Raw genomic sequence first — 22,111 nt, 5'->3', positions numbered from 1 at the left:
GATTGCAAATAATAGGAACGCTCTGCCTTATAGCCACCTGCTGCTTGCCCATCATTTCTCTAAAGAATGGGAGCCACTGAAGAGTTAGCAGTCACCATTTGGGGATGAACAATATTCAGAGAACTAGCTTAAGAAAGGTAGTATTTATTCCCATAGTGGACAATGGAAAGCAAAAGCCATTTTTGCCTGAGCCATTTTTCGCATGAGCCATTTTTGGAAGGGCAGTATATAAATTGAATATGAGATAAATGAAATGAGTGAGTGAGTGAATGAATGAATGAATGATTGCAAGAAAAGCTCTAAACTGAAATGAGCGCACCCTTTACCTCAAGTATAGGTCATACTGGTGCATGCTGCTTGAGCACAGAGTTGGGCACCTAGAGTGCCCGACTCCCAGAGTAATCCTCCAGTGCACTGCATTCATTGCATGGTGCATTGTGGGATTCTCGAAGGCCAGGATGAGTTTTGGCCTCCAGAGATCTATGCTGCTCCATGCAGAATGGATTGTGTGGGCACATGGCGGCATGATGAAGATTAAAGCATGAATCATCTGGGGGAAGATAAGTGATGCCCTGCCTTCCCCCACACCTGCCCTCCCCGCCTGAAGATGGTCATGAGAATAGCCTTATTACGTCCTGCACACTCCTGGGAAGCCATAAATGTTCCTCTTCATTCCTTGACCAATGCAGAAATGTGAGCCAAAAAATCACTACGTGGCCCCATCAGCTGACCACTTGGTTGATTCTGTACAGATTAACGGCTGGGTTAGCTGCCATGGCTTTCTCATACGAAGGACCAGGAGAGGTCATGGTCACTTTAAGTATTCAGACTGATGCTGGCTGCTCATTATTTAGGCTGCATGAGACCATTTAGCTGGCTTAATCTGTCCCCTTCAGCCTCATTCTCCGTTCCTTTGAAGAGGTAAAGGCAAAGTTGTTATCCTAACAGCATTTCAAGAGTGAGATGTGTTACTGTGCAGGCCTGATGTAAAGTTATCACTTTAGGAAGAGGGCTCAGAAGTTGTCCCATTTTCCTGCTTCTATCCCACCCACCCATCAACCAGTAAGCTCTAGCTCAGAGCTTTTGTGTGTATGTTTGTATCACTTGACTTCAGCACACTCAAAATAACTCCCGTACCCTCCCCAAGTGCAGTGAGATTAGTCTAGTGACTGGGTGTGCTTGGCATTTAGGTACAGTAAAAGGCTTAATTGTGCTATTATTTTGGAAATGCTTATTGTCTCCTGGTTGATTATATTTGTGCTTGTTGTTTGAGCAATTACTGAAAAGCACCTTTGAAGCATGTGGCTAAATAAATTAATGAATAATGATAGCATTTAAAAATAAGCTTTTGTGGAAATTTTCCAATTATTCACAGTTTCATGGAGAAAATCAACTGTCAAATGCAATTACCCAGCCACTCACCAGCAATTTCCCACTCCAACCTCCCAAGGCTGTCTATCCTAAAGAAATCAATGGAAACAGCATGGCCCAGCACATCGGAGCCTGGCCTCACAGTCAGCTTCTACACTTCACACTGTCAGGGAATCATCTGGGTGATCTTGGCCAATTCTGCTTCCTACTTTATTAAAGAGATGGATGCTGTCTTCTTTTGTAAAACACTTTGATAACAGATGGAGGAAAGGCATTGCATCTCAACTATAAGAAAAATGGCACATCAGCTTCCATTTTACAATATTAAAGAGCCACAGCAGAGGGTCCAACTAGAGGTTACATCAAGGATGTGCTCTGCACGCACGTGATTGCTTTAAAAATCTTAAATAACAGCTGGATGCCCCCCGCCAAAATAAGTTCCATGTGGGAGGAGGGGAGCGTTGTATTCCATCCAGTAATCTTTTTTAATCTCATTGTTTGGACGTTTGTTCCAGTGAGGATCCTGTAGTAGAGTGTGGGGGAGGAATCAGAAAGGAAAAGGGAGGGAAAGGAGGAGAAGAGCGAGTTGTTTCTGAATAAACCTTCAGCTAAATCTACATAAGATTACTTTGTGTGTATGAAGGAAGCAGCTATAAAGCATTTGGTGATGAGATTTTGAACCAGTTAAGTGTTTGAATCTGCAAAGCTTGTGAATATTCCTGCAACCCCATTTCATTGCATTACTGGACCTATTCCTAAACTGCTTTCTACTGTCACTGCTGCTGATTGTATCTCCAGCTTTCTGATCTGCACAACCCCTGAAGGCACTTTCCCCTTATAAATCCTAGATGCTGTTATTCAATGGATGCTCACTGCAGCATGGCTCAGATCTCACCATCACTTTTCTTGTCCGCCCCAGGAGAACCGGCTCTTCCCTAGAAACAAAGGAGGTCCTGTTTTTGTAATTACCTCTTCACCATACAGAGCCCTGATTTTACTCCCTCAAAGCAGAAGGCTATACTGCAGGCCTGCTCAACTTAGGCCCCCCAGCTGTTTTTGAACAACAACTCCCATAATCCCCAGTCAGAGTGGTCCATAGTCAGGGGTTATGGTACTTGTAGGCCAATATCTGCAGGAGGGCCCAAGTTGAGCAGCCCTGCTATACTGCCTGGACCCTGAAGGCCATATACTCATTTGCCCTTTCTTGACAACTTGCAAGGGGATGCCAATTCTTATGAAGCTCTTCTTCAAGCCTTAGATGATCATTTCAACCATTTTGGAATGTGATTGCTGAACATTACAAGTTCTAGTCTAGAGCCCAACTGCCTGGTGAATCTATCAATCAGTATGCCACAGCACTGCATGCCTTAAGTGTAACTTGTGAGTTTGCCAACTTTACTGATAAAATGATCGGAGATCAGATTGTTATGAAAACAAACTGTTCCAGCTGTGTGAAAAACTGCTATTGGAGTGGAAACCTACCTTGGAAAAAGTTATAGAGATGGCTAGGAGGATGGAAAATGATATTCACTGTGCCAAATCGCTTTCTTTGGTATTCCAAACCCACCTCCTGAAATGCAGGCTGTTCAGTCTAAATCCTTCCAAACCCAATCTTCTCATATGGCACTGCTCCAGAAAGTGACAGCACAGGAAATTAGGAGCTACCACTGCTACCAATGCGGAGATTCTGTCCACATAGCCAATTTTGCTTACTGTCCTGCATGGAAGGTCACTTGCAACAAGTGCAAAAAAAGAGGAAACTTTGCTAAGGTTTGCAAGTCTGCTGTCTACTCCATTACTGATTCACCATGTAAGGATGAGGCAGCTGAACCTCTTCCTGACAGCATTTCAAATGTGACAGACTCAGAATCTGCTTTTCCACACTGTCAAGTAAAAAATAATAGCCATGAAGTCCAGATGCCGGCTGATTATGGTTCTCCATACACTATCATTTCCCACATACTTTACAAGAAGCTCCTTACTACATTTGTACTTGCAGCCTTCATACATCCACCTATGGAGATATGGAGGTTCCCCTTTTATCATAAATCGATACTTCACTGCTGACCTGGAATACAAAGGACTAGGAGTGTGCTGAACCAGTTCTACTAGAACCTGGTTCAAATAGAACTGGACCAGTTGGACCGGTTTGGACTTGAACTCGTCCAGACCACCAAAAGGGGGTGCCAAGCTGGGAAACCTGCCTGCCTTTTAAAAAAAATCCTATTGGGGCACTTTGTTGGAGATGGCTCCTCTAAAATCTGGAACAGGTAAGGTGCTCTGGACCGGGTCCTGTGCCGAGGCTGGATGAGGGTCGCACTGGAGCATCGGACCCTGTCCACAGTTTGGAGGAGCCATTCTGCCACTGCCACCAATGATGATGAGATGTCCCATTAGGAGGTTTTTTAAAGGCAGGCAGGGTTCTCCCTTTTGATTGCAAAGAGGAATCCTCACTGGATTCCCCTTTACAAGAGGGTTTTAACTTTATTGGCTCCTTTGCCTTGCTTTGACTCTATCTGCTGACCTATCTGTTTTTGGAAGCTCCAGCACCATCTTCCAGCCCAGATGAAGGGCAGCCTACCTGCCTGTCATCTTGTTCCAGCTGGCTGCCTCCACGATTGCCTGACACTGAGCACCTGTCACTTGGCTTGGGAGCTTCTTGTAAGAGGAGGGGCTGCTGAGTTCTTGGAGCCATAAATACCAAGATGGCACACCAGAGGCACAGCCATTGGTGTGGCTGCCTGCCTGCCTGCAGACAGCCACCAAAGGGGGCCAGCCTTTGGTGCTGGGCCTTCGGGGTGGGATTGAGGTCTGGGGGAGGTTATATCAGGGTGGGGCTGGAGGTTAGGGCTAGAGTTTGCTGGTCCTCCATTTTTATTGGGCTCTGTCAGGCCGCTTTGCAGGTATGTGTTTTGGCTCTCTTGAGAGGTATGGTGGTGGGGGTGCATCCCGGCAGTTCTGGGGCAGCTATTACTTTAGTGGTGGGGATTGGGGAATAGAAGAATTGACACAGGCAGAGCAGCTGGCCAGGGAAATCAGTAATTTAGTAACTGTTTCCACTTTCAGCGGCCCTGTCACCTCTCAGGCCTTGGGGAGCAGTTCCAACTACCCACAGAGTCTAGCCTTGCTCCTCTGCAATGCCTGTTCAGTTCAGAATAAGACTGAAATTGTCCATGATTTGATCATGGATGAGGGAGCTGACCTGGCATGTATAACTGAGACCTGGTTGGGGGAGGCAAGTGGACCATTGTGGGCCCAGCTTCTCCCACCAGGGAGCAGGCTAGGGGAAGTGGGAGGGTGTGTGTGTGTAGAGTAGCTCTGTTCCATAAGAATACCATCTCCCTTACCAGGGCCCCTGTGAGACAGCTGATGTATTGAGTGTGTATTTTTGAGGTGGCAAAGTAGGGATAGACTGGGGATTCTCTTGGTGTACTGTCCACCCCGCTCCCTAACTGAGCTGAATAAACTTGTTGTGGAGTTGGTGTTGGAGTCTCCCAGACCTTTGGTGTTGGGGGACTTCAATAACCACTTTGCGGCTTGGTTGTCTGGTACAGCTCAGGAATTCATAGCGGCCATGACAACTATGGGCCTATCCCTATTAGTTTCTGAACCAACTCATGTTGCAGGCCACACACTCGATTTGGTCTTTTATTCGGATCAGGGGGGTGTTGTGAGTGAGGGATCCAGTGGTTTCCCCATTGTCATGGGCAGACCATTACCTAGCTAAGGTTGGTTACGCAGCCACAAACCACCCCTGCAGGGGTGATGAACCTATTAGGATGGTCTGCCCCCAAAGGCTGCTGGATTCTTTAGGATTCCAAAAAGCCTTGGAAGGTTTTAATGTTGGTGCTGCCAGTGATTCTGCCAATGCCCTGGTGGGAACCTGGAATAGGCAACTCACCAGGGCGGTAGACATGATTGGTCCTTCCGAACTACTTCAAAAATGGCCCCTTGGTATACAGGGGAGTTGTGGGGGCTGAAGCAGCAGGGTAGGTGACTGGAATTTTTTAAATGTTAAATAGCAGCATTGGGTTGTTGGGAACGTTTTTCTCTGAAGGGCACAGCTGCTGTCCTTCAGAGTAAAGAATTTTGGGCTAAATTGACCAAAGGTCTGATTCAATATAAGGCCAATTCATATGTACCTGCTTACTGTGGTGATTGTAGTGAGACAGAAAACATGGAATCAATAATATAGATCTTTCCCCCACATTTATTTCTATAACACTAAAGGAAATTTGGGGTGTCCATTCTGCAAGGGTCAGGCATATATGCACCCAAAAGGCTGGATGAATTGAGGTCCTTCTGTCAAATGCCAATAGCATTTGGAGCTGGACAGCTACTTCCCATGTTACCTTTTCCCTACTCACATTTTTCTAACAGTGCATATAGATAACTAGCAGAAGTGTAGATCTTTTTCCCAAAAAGAAGAAATAACTGCTCCTGATGGAAAGCTCTCATGAGACAAAACAGAGACATGCTTAGAGTTTCTTTGGGTGTCTCTGGTTTCCTGAAGCCACATTTGTGGCATCCCGACATAAGCGGGGGACTCACTTTTCCCTGTCTACAGCCTGGCCCTGCACCCTTTCTTCAGCTTAGTGCTCAGGTAAAAAATGTGAGGGAGGCAGAAAGAGATCCAAAATGTAAGTGCTATAAGCAAAATATCAGGGGTGTGTGTGTCTGTTATTTCCCCACATAACTCTTGGTTACTACTGAACTTTAAGTGAAAGCTCTTCAATAAGGTTTACATCTCTCAGAGGTGGCAGTTGCTCCCCTTTGGTTCTGTTCTAGATCCTATTCTCCCATCTATGTGGTGAAATGAAACCATAAGCATATATTCTGTTCGACTCTTCTGCCACTGCAGAGGGATCCTTGTGTAAGGTAATAAAGGATGATGCTAAAAAAAAAAAAAAAAGGCTGTTTCTGGGCACATTCAAATTCTGGTCTGTATACAGTGCAATAGTTCAGCCAAAGTACTTCAGTTCCTGGGTTCTACAAAATTATATCACTGGATTAATTTGCAAATGTGCTTTAGGATCCTTCCTTAAGTAGGCCTGGAGGCGGGAATAGATTACTCTGAGGTATTTTCCAGTTATCAAATCCTATTTTTATATATTGCTTTTCAGTTCAGGCCCATGATTATGTATTGCTTTTCAATTCATATCCAGCTTTTCATTAGTTGATGATTAGGTTTTTGTTTTGCCAAGCCCTTCCTGAGGTAAACTGGCCCTGAAGGATTTTATGGGTAGCAACATACTGTGCTATTGTTTATAGAGTGGTTTAGGCTCCTGTTTTTAGAAGGCTTTTCTTATACAGTATTTTGTGTTTTAAAAAATTGAAGTTTGTAAACTGCTTTGTGAGGCCTAAATATTTATTTATTAAATAAATTTATTTATTAAATAAATAATAAACTCTTACTAATAAACTAATTCTTGGTTCATGTCTTCTCACTTTGGCATAAATGAATTATAGCAACGTAAGTGTTACACATAGCTCCTTGGAAGCAAACAGGAAACAAAGCATTCACACTGAAGATTAAGGTTGACTGGAATCTTTCTTCATACACCTTGTTTTTATTTGTAGGGAATTTTTTATCTATGAAGCAGCATTAAGTTAAGTGATCTCCCACTGTACTTTCAAGTAGTATAACACAGACACAAGTTTGCCACCTCAGAAAGAACTAGGGATGTGTGAGCCAGTTCAATTCAAACCACTATAGGAATAGAACCAGCCCAGTTTGAGCAGTCCAAGGTCAAACTGGGCCAGCCCCCAAAAGCAGCGTTCTGGTCCAAGTTCGAACTGCCTTCACAGTGTCCTCCATTAAGGTACAAATTACCCTTTCTCCTCCCGCTGGCCTTTAGGATGGAAATACCCCCTTTACCTGTAAAAAGGAATCCTTGCCAGATTTCCCCTTTGCAAGTATATATACCTGAACCTGCCTGTGAACTGGTTCGGCCCAGTTCAATAGCTGAACCAAACCGAACCCAGTTCAGCTGAACTGGTCCAAATTCGAACTGAACCAGCAAAACTGGTTCCATGCACACTCTAGAAAGAACTAGGTCTACCAAAGGATTTTTGAAGGAAGCACTTTTGATCACCACCTGCCCCCACAACTGGTATATTAACCTCGTATCTGAAAAGCTATTACTGATAGATGGTAGCTTTACAATTCAACAAAGAGGACAAACTATTCAGGCCTTCACTGATGACTAATGTCAGGAGGAAATAGTGGCCTCATAAAATATACAAGTTGGCCTTCCCTGATATAGGAAACATCACCCCACTTCTACCTTAGAAAAACATACTGGCAGGATTCTTGCAAGTCATATAGTTAGACATGTAGTGTTTTTGTAGCTGAGGAGTCTTACCTCTAGACTGTTAGTACTCTAACTTACTTGGGTTGTTGAGCATGCTCGGTGAGGTGCTCTCTGTCTGATTGGCTGAGCATGCTCAGTGTATTTCTTCTTCAGTTTGTGAGCTCTGAGCCAAAAGATGGACACTGCCTGAATTGTATGCTCTTGTGAACTCCTTTGTTAATAAAAACAACACTGTCTGGACCAGACATGCTGGTTATACAATATGTCTGTTACTTCCTAAGCACAGGATTGTTTAACATGCATATCAGGCTCCATGACTTGTTAGGACATGACCATATAGTCAAGTGTAACCCTTCTAATATGAATTTGATTCTGTCCTTCGATTATTTTAGGACATTGTCCAGTGCTACAAACCAATTTGTTAAATAACATTTGAAAGAAGAATCCAAACTAAATGATGTAGTTTTAAAAGCTGTGGGAAGTGCTGCATTACAAATGGGGGAAAAAAATCTTGAAAGCAAACCCCCTTGTTTTAAACTTGTGAGTGTTTTTTAGTCAAGTTCTTGAAGTTAGCACAGAGGTGAGAGAGAGACCATAGAAAGACTGTGTTTTTAAAAACTAGCTGTGCAAACAGCTGAAAACATAAATGAGGCTGGCTGAAGTGAAAAGCAAATTTGCAATGCATTTTAATATAGGCTACTAAAGGAAGTAGAAGGATTATAGTCATTTCCTTACATTTACATAGCATGTTCTCTTGAAAAAGATTCCAGAGGGACACTGAATTTTGTACACAATGTGTAAGAGTTCAGGGATTCACTTCGCAAACTGTGCTTTGCTTACATTTATGCTGAGAACACAGATGGGAATTATTCCATTCCAGAGACAACAAAGGAGAGGAAGTGCAGTGTGACCAGACAGTTGGAATTAACAGCAGGAGCAGCCGGTGTGGGCGCCACCGGCAGGGGGTGGCAAGAGGCACCATTAAGCACAAATTAATAGGTGCTTACCTCCGCTGCTGCTGCAAACTACTCTGAGCAGCAGTGGCTGCCCGACACTCCCTGAGGTGGCGGATCAGTTCCGCCACTGGTGAGAGATGAGCTCTGTGGAAGCCAGGTGAGGTGGAGCCAGTCCGCCACTGCAGAAAGTGCCAGGCAGCATGCTGCTGCTCAGAGTAGTTTGCAGCTGCAGCCAGAGCGGAGGTAAGCAGCTATTAATTTGTGCTTTAAAGGTGCCTCTTGGCACCACCTTGGCGGCGCCCTCACAGGCCACTCCTGATTAACAGAGAATTCTGCAATAAGACCCATCATCAATGAATATGTGTAATTTTTTTTAATGTAGTGACTACTGCCACATCCTGTGGTAGTGGAAAAGAGGGATGACTCAGCCTTGGTGCTAGAGTGGCATCTGCGTTCCCAACATCCTCATTGTGCACATAACTGCTTACCAAAAGGATTCTGGGTTGACAAATGCAGAACTTGCTCTCCATTCCTCCATGACTAGCAAGGATATCCTTCAACCAGCCTTGCAGACACAGTCTACTGTTTCCCTTTCTATTCTCAGAAGGTGGAGGAATGGGAAGCATGAAACACTTCCTGTTAGTTCTGCAACTCCATCACATCTGAAACTCCATAACCTCTGAGTTTCATATAGTTTTAGACACTAAAGTTTAGAGCATAGCCAGTGCTTTGTAGTGGAAAGAAGGCTATTTTGGGCCAGAGAAGGCTGGGTTTGAATCCTCAGTCGGTCATGAAGCTCACTTTGTGATCTTGTTACTGATTGAGGTGAGTCTCATGATCAGTGAGACTCACCAGAAGGGGGTTTGCAGGGAGAGCGGGCTTAGCCCACTCTCCCAGCAGGCAATCATACAGTCTGCCCAGGGCGGCTGGATCGGCTGCCCACACAACTGCCGGCTACGTCACGGAGCTGGCGGGGGCTGCAGGGAACAGGGGCCACACAGCCCCCGGAAGGTCTAGAAGGTCCCTGGAAGGTCCAGCAAGTGTGTGGGGCATTCTGGAGAGACCCCCAGGGCTGGGAGGCTTGTTTCAGCCTCTCGGCAGGGGTCTCCTTGTGTATTGCTGCGGCACGGAGCCGCGCCACGGCAATATGCGATTTTAAAAATGGGGTTAGTGGAGCGCTCACTCCACTAATCCCATTTAAAGGGAGGGGTATTTCAGCAGGTCACCCACATTGGAGAAATGGGGCTCGCCTGCAAGCCTGGTGGTTCTCACGCTCGGCTGAAATTGGGCTAGGCTCCCTTAGCCCGATTTTGGCAGATCGTGAGAATCACCTCATTGTCAAGCTTAACTTCTTTCTCAGGGTTCTTGTGAGGATAAAACAAGACACACAGGTTTTGGTAGGTATAGAAATATTTTAAATAAAATACATAAAACATAACACTATATATGAAGGGAGAGAGGGTACGAGGATTATCAGTAATAAATGCAAGTAGGTTAAATTAACATGGCTTCAAGAAACTTTGAGATCTATAAATTATGTGAGGGGTCTGGAATCTTTTAACAGAATAGACTTGATACCTTCACAATTCTCAGGGTTCCATAAAGTAGTGACAGTCCATGCCAGTTCTACTTATAGATAGCAGATTTTAAGGGAATCTCAAAGGACAACAGATCTATCAATTATTTCATGTATTATATTTTGCCCCAACATGGTGAAGAGCACCAGAATGCACTGAGCAGTCATTGATGATTGCTCAACCTGATTAAAAGAAGAGAAGATGGCTGCACTTCTGTTTCCTTCCCTGCCAGCTGCTCACAAAGAATCCAAATTTTCCACCAAAATTCACAGTAAAAAATCAATTACTTTGCAAGTCAGTTCAAGTATGCAAACACCTTCCCCACCAGGACAAAAACATTCTGGGAGGAGATGGTACTCTCATGGCCTTTCCCCACCAGTCCCCACCCTTCAAAGAAACACCCCATTCCTCCCAGTAACTTACCTACCAGGCATCAAAAGGGACCAGCGGGTACTCCTGCAGTGGTGCTTCCTTCCTGGTTTAAAATGATGCCTGCTAACTATTGTTTCTTTAAACTTTGCTTCAGCAAGGTGTATCTTGGGGCTTATACTCTTCCCAAAGGCTGCAGGCAATGCAGTAGCCATTGGGAATACAGGAGACCCTTGTTATCCACAGTTTCGCAGATCACAGTTTCATGTACCCACAAATGATGCTTAGAGGCCAATTTTCTCTTTCCGCAGCATGGAATATAGGCAATTTCTGTATATCCACAGTTCCTGAGAGGCCAGAAATGACTTCTGATGTCATTTCCAGCCACCATTTTGAAGCGCAGAATCATTTTGTGGCTCTTTTTGTTTAAAAAAATTAAAATGAAAAATGAGAGGATTGGGGGGATTTAAGGGGCATTCCTGGAGACCTGGAGAACAAGGTGCTATGCTTTTCTACCCTTATTTTTGCCCCTCCCTGCTTTTAAAGCATTTTTTTTAAAGCTCAAGGAACCTAACCCCCCCCAATTCCCATTGACTTAGGGTTTTGTTATTCGTGATTTCCATAGTTGTACTAATTGGTGGGAACAAAACCTGTGCAAATAACAAGGGCCACCTGTACTACAAGCCCCAAGAGACACCACACTGGAAACCGCAAGACACATTATATTTATCATTTACTTTCTAGTGTGCTGTCTCTTGGGGCTTGTAGTATATCCAAATAGCTGCAACCTTTGGAAAGACTACAGGTCCCAAGTGATATTGCACAGACAGTAAAGCTGAGAGGAACAAAGTCTGCAGTCCATGCCATTTTAAAGCAGGAAGAAGGTGCCACTGTTCCCTCTCACCACTCAGTAAATAAAGGATTGTGGGTAGAGGTGCTCTTACACCTGGATGTCTGGGCTGAAGTCCAGGGCCTCCACACCTCCTGGGGACCCCCAAATCCTCTTTAGGCTGTCCCGGGTGGTATGGTCAGTACGCTGCCGGCCAAGCATGACCTCTGCTTTAGAGACAGAGCGGGGAGTGAGGAAAGAAATATGTGGGATGGGGATATGTTAAGTTGTCTGTTGAAATGTTTCTGCTAATGCATATTTGCATAAATATACCCATTTTATATTCTTACATACTTGTGAGTTCAGTTGCTGTTTGGGCCCTCAAAACCCATGTGTCAAAAATACTCTGTGTGTGTGTGTGTGTGTGTGTGTGTGTGTGTGCGCGCGTGCAGGGGGATGATGCTTAACTTGAGGAGGGTGGTGGCGGCTCCAAAGGCCTTTAGAACCAGGCTCCAAAATTACCTAGGTCCACCTCTGATTGTGGGAGGAGTGAGAAGATGAACTTCTAAGAACACACAAAGAGGGCTTGTGGTGCTTAGTTCGCTTGTGTGTGAACAACATGTTGAAGATGTTGAAGCCCCTCCAGTTCTTTTTTTGGCTTGAGTCCAATGGAATTAGCACCATTTTGAATCAAAATCATTTTTAAAGTTGTGTGTGTGTGCATATGATAGCAGAGTGAAGCATTCTTTGGCTTTCAGGGGAAGATTTGTCCAGGTCAAAGCTCTTCTTATCTTGTAATATCTACCAAAAGAGCAGCCTGTGCTACTATGCAAAGTAACCTTCAAGTAGTAAACAACCTTCAATTATGAGACAGTCAATTGCAATGCATAATGAATGCATCCCATTAATCTTGTCTCTCTGTGAAGTGAGAAGAAAGAGGAACGAAGTATCAGCTACAGTAAAATGGAGCGTAACAAACTGTGAGATGGAGAGCATTCCTGTTTATGAGCCTTGAATTTCACTACCTTGATGCATCTGTTCATGGAAGAGGCAGTGACATTTCTTAGAATCATAAACAAATAAAAAAAGTGTTGAGGGATTGAAGCATTTGGAGAGATTATTTTTAATTTCATGAGATTGCTTAAACTGTGATGCTGAGTATTTTTATATTAATTTCCATCAGTATTTTTGTTCTACTTCCTTGGTTCAGGAAGAAACTGATCATTGTAAGAATGAGAAAGAGGGACACAAGAAAGAACTTGGAGGCCACAAGATAATTACACTGGTGTTTATCCACCATAATTCTCACAGCCTCATTATGTCTCTATATAAAGAACAGTGTGTATATAAAAATAAAAAGAACATTTTTAATGTGCAAAGCATTTTAGATATATCATTGTAATAATCATTACAACAGTCTTCTAAAGTACACCCAAATTATGATTATGGTTGCCAACTGAAAACCACACACACACACAAACATTGTGTCAACTCTTGTGTCAACAGTAGCTTGACCCTACAAAAATCAGCACATGAAACTTCTCACAGCAAAGACCTAAGCATTATCACCTGCTAATTTTTGCAGATCACGCTGCCATTAGAAGCACAGAGCAGGAGTCAGTATAAGTTAGTTACCCTGGTAATAATTATCCTCATAATACATAGGAAGGGCTGAGGCTGATACAGTGGCCTTTCTGGAGTCACCTAGTAAGTGTATGGATGAGATGAGATTTGAACTGGGGATTTCCCAGCTCATGCTCTTGACCACTATGCTATAGCAGTTTTTACACAGCTGGGGAAAAAATATAACCTTGTATGGAAATAACAAAACTTGTCTTTTCTCTTACCTGATTTCCCCCCAGAATACACCTAAATGCTTCCCAAAGAAGTTGAACTGATGTATCAGATTCTTCAAGGCAACATGTTTAAATGCTCCAGATTACGCTCTGAAGTTTTTTTACCACTTCTGGAACTATTTAGAAGCTGAAGTTTACACTATAAAACAGCATAAAGCTCCATTTTGCATTGTTTTTACAGACTCTATTGGAACAGTATAACATTTCTATTATGATGTTCCACAGCGCCACAGGTGCAAATTACTGGCACATTCAAGGAAAGAAAAAGATACGAGATGCAAAGTATCAGCACTAAACACGCTGCCAAGCTATTAAAGACTGAGGATGGCAGAGTTACTTACATTTTGCAGCTGGACTCGGCTTTGGACCCTGGTCTCTGATTTTGCCATCATGCTGGAAGCATTAAGGCTGTAGGTTTTTCCATTCTGTGTTTCTTTCAGCTGTTCCTGAATATGTTTTGTTTGTTTCCTGCAGAGAAGAAAACCCAAATATGTCCAAATAAAGGGAGATATTGATATTTTTCATCTAAATTTAATTATTTCTTTTATTGCTTCTTTCCCATAATCTCATATTTTCATTTATAACTCATGGTAACTGATAATTATCTAAAGGCAAGCCTATTAGAATCAAACTACATATTACAAGCAATATGAGGCTGATGTTGAAAGCAGGGAGCCCCCTCTTGAGCTCCATCCTTCTCTTTACCAATGTGCAAGATCATTTGCCTCATGCCCTGAGGTCATCATGTCATGAATTTCCCTGCTCTCGTTCAATATCATCCGTGACTGTAAAAAGGGCCAAAGAAACTCAGTATCTGATGGCATTGTTACATAAGTTAGTGACTGTGTGTGTAACAGACTTAATTCCATAGTCAAACACAAGTTAAATAAGCTACAGCTTAGGGCCTCACATTATGAGGGCCCTCTGAATGCCAAAGAGAAAGAGAGACTAAAATCCAAGTGTTAAATAATTGGTTGAAAAATAAAGGCACAACAAAAAAGACTCTGAAACAGACATTATCATTCTGATAAGACAAAAATATATTATATAGCTACACAATTATTTTTCATATTGAGTTTATAGAATTGTGCCAAAATGATTGTAAGTAATATCAAAATTTCATCAGACCAGGGTCTGGTTTTTCAAAAGTCTGATCCAGGATCAATTTGATTCTGGGATCCCATGATCCTGAGATCAGTTTTGAGCTGATAGCAGTTTTTCAACACACTTTTCTTACAGGATCCTGTGATGTTATGTGACCTTTTAAGCTTGACATAGCTCAGGGCCTCAGCATGTCATAATCCAGCCTTGGTCACAGAGAAGAAAGGGTTGATACAGAGGTATACTCATGTTCACTGATGAAACACTGTAAACAACTTGATGTTATCATGTACAGGTTTCCATCAAGATTCTTTTTGTGTGGTGTTTTACCAAAGTGCATGAACATTTGCAAATTAGCAAAACACTGCCCCCAAAAAGTTTGATGCTGTCACATATATAGTCACATCAAGATTGCATTTTTGTTTTTTGCAATGTTTTATCAATACAAACATGTGCATTGGTAACACAGAGGTGTGTTGGAAGGAGGAGATGCAAATAAAATGAGAGAATGAAGAGGAAGACATACTGTGCATGCTCCAATTCCAAAATTAATTTCAGAAATGCTCCTAGTTTAACAAGCAGCCAGGAGAAGTGGAAGTGGAGCACATGGCAAAGTGAACCAGAAAAAAGAAGATGGAATGGTGATGGATTGTGCACAGATTTTTTAAAATGAAGAAACAAAAAAGTACGAGGCAAAAAAAGTATGGATAAACTGGAGTGGAGTTTCAGCCCAATAATCTAACTTTTCCTGTAGTCTGGTATATTAAAAGTATACACTTTAAATGTTCTCTCTCTGTGTCCCTCCCTCCCTCCCTCCCTCCCTCTATCTAGTATGTGTATATATGTATATAGTAAACAAGTTGTTCTAGTAAGAACTAATCTGCCTACTTTCCTTTCACTATCCCTACAACTGGACAAAATTTGGTCCAACAAGTGGACAAATTTTGGTCACAAGTTTTTGGTCCTGAGGTCATCATATCACGAGTTTCCCTGCTCTTGTTCAATATTATTGGTGACTGCAAGAAGGGTGTGCCTCAAACATTCATGTGTCTGCCATCTTGAATTGGGGTGGATGGCATTATCACAAACTTTGTGTTTCAGCTGTCCCTATGTGTCCCTACAACTGTAGCAAATTTGGTCCAAATTGGTTCCCACTGGCACCTCAAACATTCAACGTCCACCATCTTGAATTGGGGTGGACTAAATCATTGAGGCATCCCTTCGTGTCCCTACAGCTGTAGCAAATTTGGTTCAAATTAGGTGGTTCACAAGTTAGCCCACTAGCGCTTCAGAGGTTTATGCCTCTGCCATCTTGAATTAGGGTAGATGACATCATCACAAACTATGCTATTGAGGTGTTTCTATGTGTCCCTACAGCTGTATTAAATTGGATTCAAATTGGTTAGGCAGTTCATAAATTAGCCCCCTTGTGCCTCAAACGTTTACATGTCTGCTATCTTGAAGTGGGATTGGTGACATCATCACAAACTATGCCACTGAGGTGTCCCTACAACTGTACAGAATTTTATTCATATTGGTCCAGACATTGTAGTTGATAGCGGAGGATGGACACATGGACACACACATGGACACACACACAGAATGCTGGGTGATCTTATAAGCCTAATGGAAAGTAGGCTATGAAAAGATGACTGACAACAGAGATGGATTAAATCAAATTTTAGTTGAACGTTTTGGGTTACACCTTCGTGAACAATAGATAGGTATTTTGAAAAACCGCATACAACTCTCAAGGAGGCAGTTAAGAATATTGCGTTATTGTTCCAAGGCCGATGATGATAAGACACTGGTGGACAGATGTTGTAGATGGATGTAAGGTCGTGTTATGAGTTATTCTCCAATCCAGGAGGTGTGACGGTCTTGAGTCTCTAAATCCAAAAGTTTCTCTTTTGTCCAGTGTCTCATAATGTGAATGTTGCTCAATAGGAAATATTTCCATACAGTATCAGTGAGACTATGATTGCCTGTGTTGAAATGTCTGGCCACAGGTTGTTCTAATTTCTTTGTGAAGATGGTGAATTTATAGTTCCTGAAACGTGTCCTCAGGTCTGTGGATGTTTTGCCCATGTATTGCACGTGGCAGTCTAGACATTTGCATTGTTTAACATAAACCACCTTGGCGGAACTACAGCTGAGGCGATGTCTGATGTGATAGATTATGTTGGTAATTGGGCCCTATCTCGGCAGTTCTCACATGCAGCCTAACCCAGGCTGGGCTTCCCATGAGAGAATTGCCTCTTTCTATCTATTAAAATGCTTAGGTGACTCATGGCTAATCTTGGGTGGTATGTGGCACATCTTTCGAGAATTCCGGTGTGAGGAAGAAGGCAGGGAGGAGGGTGCAGCAGAGAGAAAAGGCGAGCAGTGAGTGGGCAGTAGGGGAAGAAAAGGCCGAGCGGTGAGCAGATGGGTGGGGGGAGAGGAAAGTGCAAGTGGTGGGGGTGGGAGTAGAGGAAAGTGCGAGTGGCGAGTGGGCGGGGAGGAGAAGAAAGGGTGAGCAGTGGGTGGGTGGGGGAGAGGAAAGGAGGAAAGGCTGAGTGGCGAGCAGGCAGTGGGGGGAAAGTAAAGGGGGAAAGGCCAAGCAGCAAGCAGACTGGTGGAGAGGAAAGGAGGAAAGGCCGAACAGTGAGCAGGCAGGGGAGAGGAAAGGGTGGGCGGGCAGGGAGAGACAAAGTGAGCAGCGCCTTCCGTTGCTCTGCCAAGTCTTGTGCGGGGAGGCTGAGTAAGAGGAGAAGGCAGAATGAGGGGGCCTTCTTTCACCCCACCAGGTCTCTGGGGTGGGAGGTTCGAGTGTAGGAATGAGAAGACCAAATGCACTAGCACTAGCGCACAGATGCTGTGTGTGGGTTCAGCTAGTAGATGATATTGCTCTTGATATGTATAGGGTGGCAGGAATTATAGTTGAAGAATAGATGAGTGTCTGTTGGTTTGCTATATAGATCTGTTACTATCTTATTAGCTGATCTGCACCCCTAGTTTTCCCTGTCTCCCCCCATCTTCATTTCATCTTCAGCCCCAGTCTGCTTTCTCTCACTTCCCGCCTGCTGCCACTTTCCCTCACCGCCTGCCAGCCTGGCTGCCTCTTTCCTTCCTTGTCCGCTGGCCGGCCAGTCTGGCCACCGTCTGCCCATCCCCGCTGCTATTCTGCAGCTGTTCACAAACTCTTGTGAGAGCTGTCATGCAAGGGATTAGCGACGGGTATGCCTAAGAGATACACACACACACACACATATAGACATGCGCACACACACATACACTTGGGCTTTCAGGAGAGCCCTCAAAACTATCTGTTTGGCCTGGCCTTCCAGGGTTTTTAAATTGTAAACGGTTGCAATGTTGTAACCTGGGTTTTCAGGGTTTTAAAATGTTTTGATTGTTTAAATGTTGTTTTATTTTCTTTTAGAATCTCTGTTTTAACTGTTAATTTATTTTAATAGTTTTGTTTTAATTGTAAACTGCCCCGAGCCATTCTGGAAGGGCGGTATAATAAATAAATAAATAAATAAATAAATAAATAAATAAATATCATAAGGAGGACATCAAGAAAAGGGACTTCTGGATTTTCAGTTGTGTTGTTGGTGAATTTGATTAAGGGATTAATACTGTTGATGTAGTTAGTGCATTTTTCAAGATTTTCTTGCCCCTTAGTCCAGGTCACAAAGATGTCATCAATCTAATGCCACCATACCAGAGGTTTATATAAAGCATTATTAAGGATGGTTTGCTCAAGTTTGCCCATAAATAAATTAGCATAGGATGGATCCATATGAGTACCCATTGCCGTACGTTTAAAGTATTGTTTCTCATTAAAGGTGAAGTTGTTACATGTAAGGATTAGTGATTCAGTTGTGGTCAGCACCTTTGTAGTGGCTTCTTAGAGACTCTGTTGTCTATTTATTTATTTGATTTCTATACCGCCCTTCCAAAAATGGCTCAGGGCGGTTTACACAGAGAAATAATAAATACATAAAATAGATCCCTGTCCCCAAAGGGCTCACAATCTTAAAAAAAAAAGTCTAGAAATTCTGTTTGAGCATTAATACTCTCAGTATGTAGTATATTGGTGTTACAGAGAGGTAACATCAAATGTGGTTAGAATGGTATCTTTTTCAAACTTGTGTTTTTTGTTAAAGGATTCAGTCTTAATTGAAAAATCATTTGTGTCCTTAATGTATGAAGAGAGTTCATGTACTAGATGTTGTAAATGTGAATCTATGTAAAAAGATATTCTTTCCATGTTGTTACATGGTACAATGGGACATCCAGGGTTGTTGGCTTTATGGAAGCATGTAGTACGTACCAACAGTGGGACTAGGGTTGATCAATTTCATTGTTAAGTACATTGATATTTTTGAAATCTTCTATGATTTTTCTGTCTGACAATTCAGGTCAGACATGATGTCCTTCTCTAGAGGCTTACAAGCCTTACCATCAAGTTCTCTCAGTCCTTCAGTGATGTACTCTTCCACATTAAGTATGACAACTGAGACCCCTTTGTCCACTGGTTTGATTTTTTGATTTGAAGACTTTTCAGGCCTGTTCTTTCATTGCTGGATAAATTGTCAAAGATTTTTAAATCATAAAATGATTTATAATTCTGTTAATCTAGAGTAAGGAAGTCTCCAAGACTAGATTCCTGTTTGAATTGGGAGTCCAAGATTTTGGGGGCAAAAACTGAGAAAGTGGATTTTCATAGGGTAGCTCAGTTATCATAAACAATTCTTTAAGTCTGCACCTTCTTTTGAATGTAAGTTTGAATGTAAGTTTTGAGTGTAAGTTTTTATCTGAACAAATATTACATTCTTTTGATGTGGGGCAAAAATTAAGGCCCTTAGATAAAAGTTGAAACTCACTCTGTGATAGTCTTCCAGAAGACTATCTACTACAAGCTTGGTATCTGGTAAACCCCTGGAATCTGATTTTGTATGGAGTTCATTTTGTGGATTGCTTAAATCTTCTATTTTCCTTGTGTTTCCTGGTGTAATCATTTTTTTCTTCACAAGGAGGATAGAGTTACTTAGTAAAGAGATGAATGGAAGGAGAGGCAGGTGGTATTGCAAGATATTTCTTTTTGAGTTTCTAGATTTGATGGCATATGTGGTGTTAAATATTTTTTGTTTCACCTTTATAGATTTGTTGTTGGAGATGTTCTAGGCTTCTAATATTTAGTTCGTTTTTCTGGTGTAATAGTTCCAGTTGAAGATTTTTCCCTAGCAAGGGAAGCTTCTACAGATAATGATTAATAACTGAGGATAGAAGTAGCATATAATATCACCAGGAATAGATAATGAGGCTATTCTCACGACCAGGTGAAACCGGGTTAAAGGAGCCTAGCCCGGTTTCACCTGGTTATGTGCTGCAATGGGAGCCACACTCCATGCTCTGCTAACTCCATTTATTGGATCATGTGTCGCCATGGCTCCACGCTGCGGCAACTTGAGGAGATCCCCGACCGGGAGGTTAAAACTAGCCTCCTGGCATTGGGGGGTGTGTGTTTCCACTCGCATGGGGCATTCTAGGATTTCTGAGGGCTGGGAGGCCCCAGATCCCCGCTGCCCCAACCAGCTCTGTGAAGGAGCCAGTAATCATGTGGGCAGCCAGTCCAGCTGCCCAAGGCGAGCTGACTGCTCATGTGCAGGCCAAGCCTACTCTCCCCACAAACCCTCTCATGGCTCTCCATGCTGCTCATGTGGAGAGCCTTAATGGATAATATAGTTTGAGACCATTTCTTTGTTTGTTTGTTTAACATATTTGTATACTGCCCAAAATTTACGGCTCTGGGTGATTTACAAAAAATTACAACAAAATAAAAAGATTAAAGCATTAAAAAAAATAAGAGTTTAAAACAATGTTAACAACCATAAAAACAGTTTCAATTAAAAGCCTGGGTGAACAAATGTGTCTTTAAAGACTTTTTAAAAGTTATCAGAGATGGGGAGGTTCAGCAGGGAGTGCATTCCAAAGCCTCAGCACAGCAACAGAGATAGCCTGTCCCTGAGTAGCCAACAGACAAGCCAGTGGCAACTGCATACAAACCTCTCCCAATGATCTCAGTGGGTGGTACGGTTCATGGAGAAGAAGACATTTAGGGTATTCTCATGATCACTGGAAAGTGGGCTAAGGGAGTTTAACCCACTTTCCAGTCATCATGAGAAGCAGCAGGCTCTCAGGTTCCACGCTGCAGCAATACACAAGGATACTCCCGAGGCTGCAAGCAGCCTCCCGGGCTCGGGGGTCTCTCCAGGATGCCCTGCGCACTTTTGCGGGACATCCTGGAACTTCCGGGGGTGGTATGGCCCCCGATCCCTGCAGCCCCCGCCGGCTCCATGACAGAACCAGCAGTTGTGTGGGCGGCCAACTTGATCATCCACGGGGAGAGTGGGCTAAGCCTACTACCCCTGCAGAACCCCCTCCGGTGGGTCTCACTGATCGTGAGACTCACCTCATTTTATTAACTACCCACGGCCTGGCTCTCCACATTCCTGGAGCTGGGAGGCCACCAACCTCTCAATTACCTTGCCCAAATATGGAAGGATATTATTTAGGATATCCTAATCAGGTACTTATCATTTTCTTTGACTAAGTAAATAAGTCAGTCAGTAAGTACTCCTTTCTTTTTTTAAGAATGTATAACGTTATCTTAATGATGAATATGAATATATTACATTCCAAAAACAAATTGCCATCAGAGAGTTTAAAAGCCAGAAACAGCTGGGAGAGTTGGATTCTATTTAAAAGTCACTAGTGAGTTAAAGCTTTATTTTGAGACTTGATTTGAAAAACAAATAGGCGTCATGTATTCAATTTCCTACATAAGTTAGGAGAACATCTGTAAAACTACTAATTTTTAAAATAGAAAGAAAATATATGCAATGGCATCTATAAAATGCCACATAAACAGTAGGCTGCAATGTTTTAAAATCTCTCTCTCTCTCTCTCTCTCTCTTTCTCTCTCTCTCTCACACACACACACACACACACACACACACACACACACACTCACAAACTCTCTCTCTCAAACACACTGCTCTTAATCTTGATAGTTGGTTGCCCTCAAATTAATTCTTAAGATGACCTCTTGTCCTGCGTCCCCTTCTGTACCTTGTTGTAAACAGCCAAAGAATAACAACATATTCCAGTTTTAAATAAAGACAGTTTAAAAGATTCTCAAGGAATTCAGTGTTAAATGACAACATTGCACAAAATAGACAAATTTCACAAATAATACCCTAAAGGTGGATTAGTTTGGTATGTGCAAGAGCCTCCTTGGAGAGAAAAGATATATTAATTAAATAACAAATTGGGGTGAAGTAGTGATGGTTGTCCAACTTCATAAGACACAAAGAAGGAGGATGAAATTAGATGTGGCAACAAATGTGAGTTTGCCAGTTAACCCTTCCTCTTTTCTTCCTCTTTTCCCCATGACATTTAGCTGTGAAAATGTGTGGAATAATGTCATGTTGCAATTTCCCTACACTTATTCCACATTATTGTTTGCTGTGGTGGGGAGGGAGGAGGCATGATGTGATAACATCACATAATGTGTTTCTGTAACTACATATTATAGCTGGGGGGAGGGGATTCAATGCAGATTGCCATTTTCACTAGCAAACTCATCTTTGTTGCCATGTCTCTTTCACCCAAACAAAAGATGACATCTGTGATCTAGTGATGCAAGTGTATTTGTACACCAGGTATTGGGTTGTCTTTTCTTGAC

General features: G+C 42.7%; 1 protein-coding gene and 1 long non-coding RNA gene across 4 annotated transcripts in view; one reads left to right on the top strand and one right to left on the bottom strand.

Moving 5' to 3' along the window:
• Nucleotides 1-22,111, bottom strand: part of NRG3 (neuregulin 3) — a 1,024,900-nt gene that overhangs the window by 44,385 nt on the left and 958,404 nt on the right. For all 3 annotated transcript variants that reach the window (XM_053306235.1, XM_053306234.1, XM_053306236.1), the window contains one exon: nt 13,614-13,740. In XM_053306235.1, coding sequence (XP_053162210.1) covers nt 13,614-13,740 — 127 coding nt within the window. The remainder of the gene's footprint in view (nt 1-13,613; nt 13,741-22,111) is intronic.
• Nucleotides 6,967-13,796, top strand: LOC128349631 (uncharacterized). Its single transcript, XR_008318895.1, has 2 exons — nt 6,967-7,193; nt 13,279-13,796. It is a non-coding gene; the product is annotated as an uncharacterized LOC128349631 (long non-coding RNA).

Source organism: Hemicordylus capensis, chromosome 3 (genome assembly GCF_027244095.1).
Source record: "Hemicordylus capensis ecotype Gifberg chromosome 3, rHemCap1.1.pri, whole genome shotgun sequence".
NCBI classification, from domain to species: domain Eukaryota; kingdom Metazoa; phylum Chordata; class Lepidosauria; order Squamata; family Cordylidae; genus Hemicordylus; species Hemicordylus capensis.
This window is presented reverse-complemented; position numbering and strand designations above follow the sequence as displayed.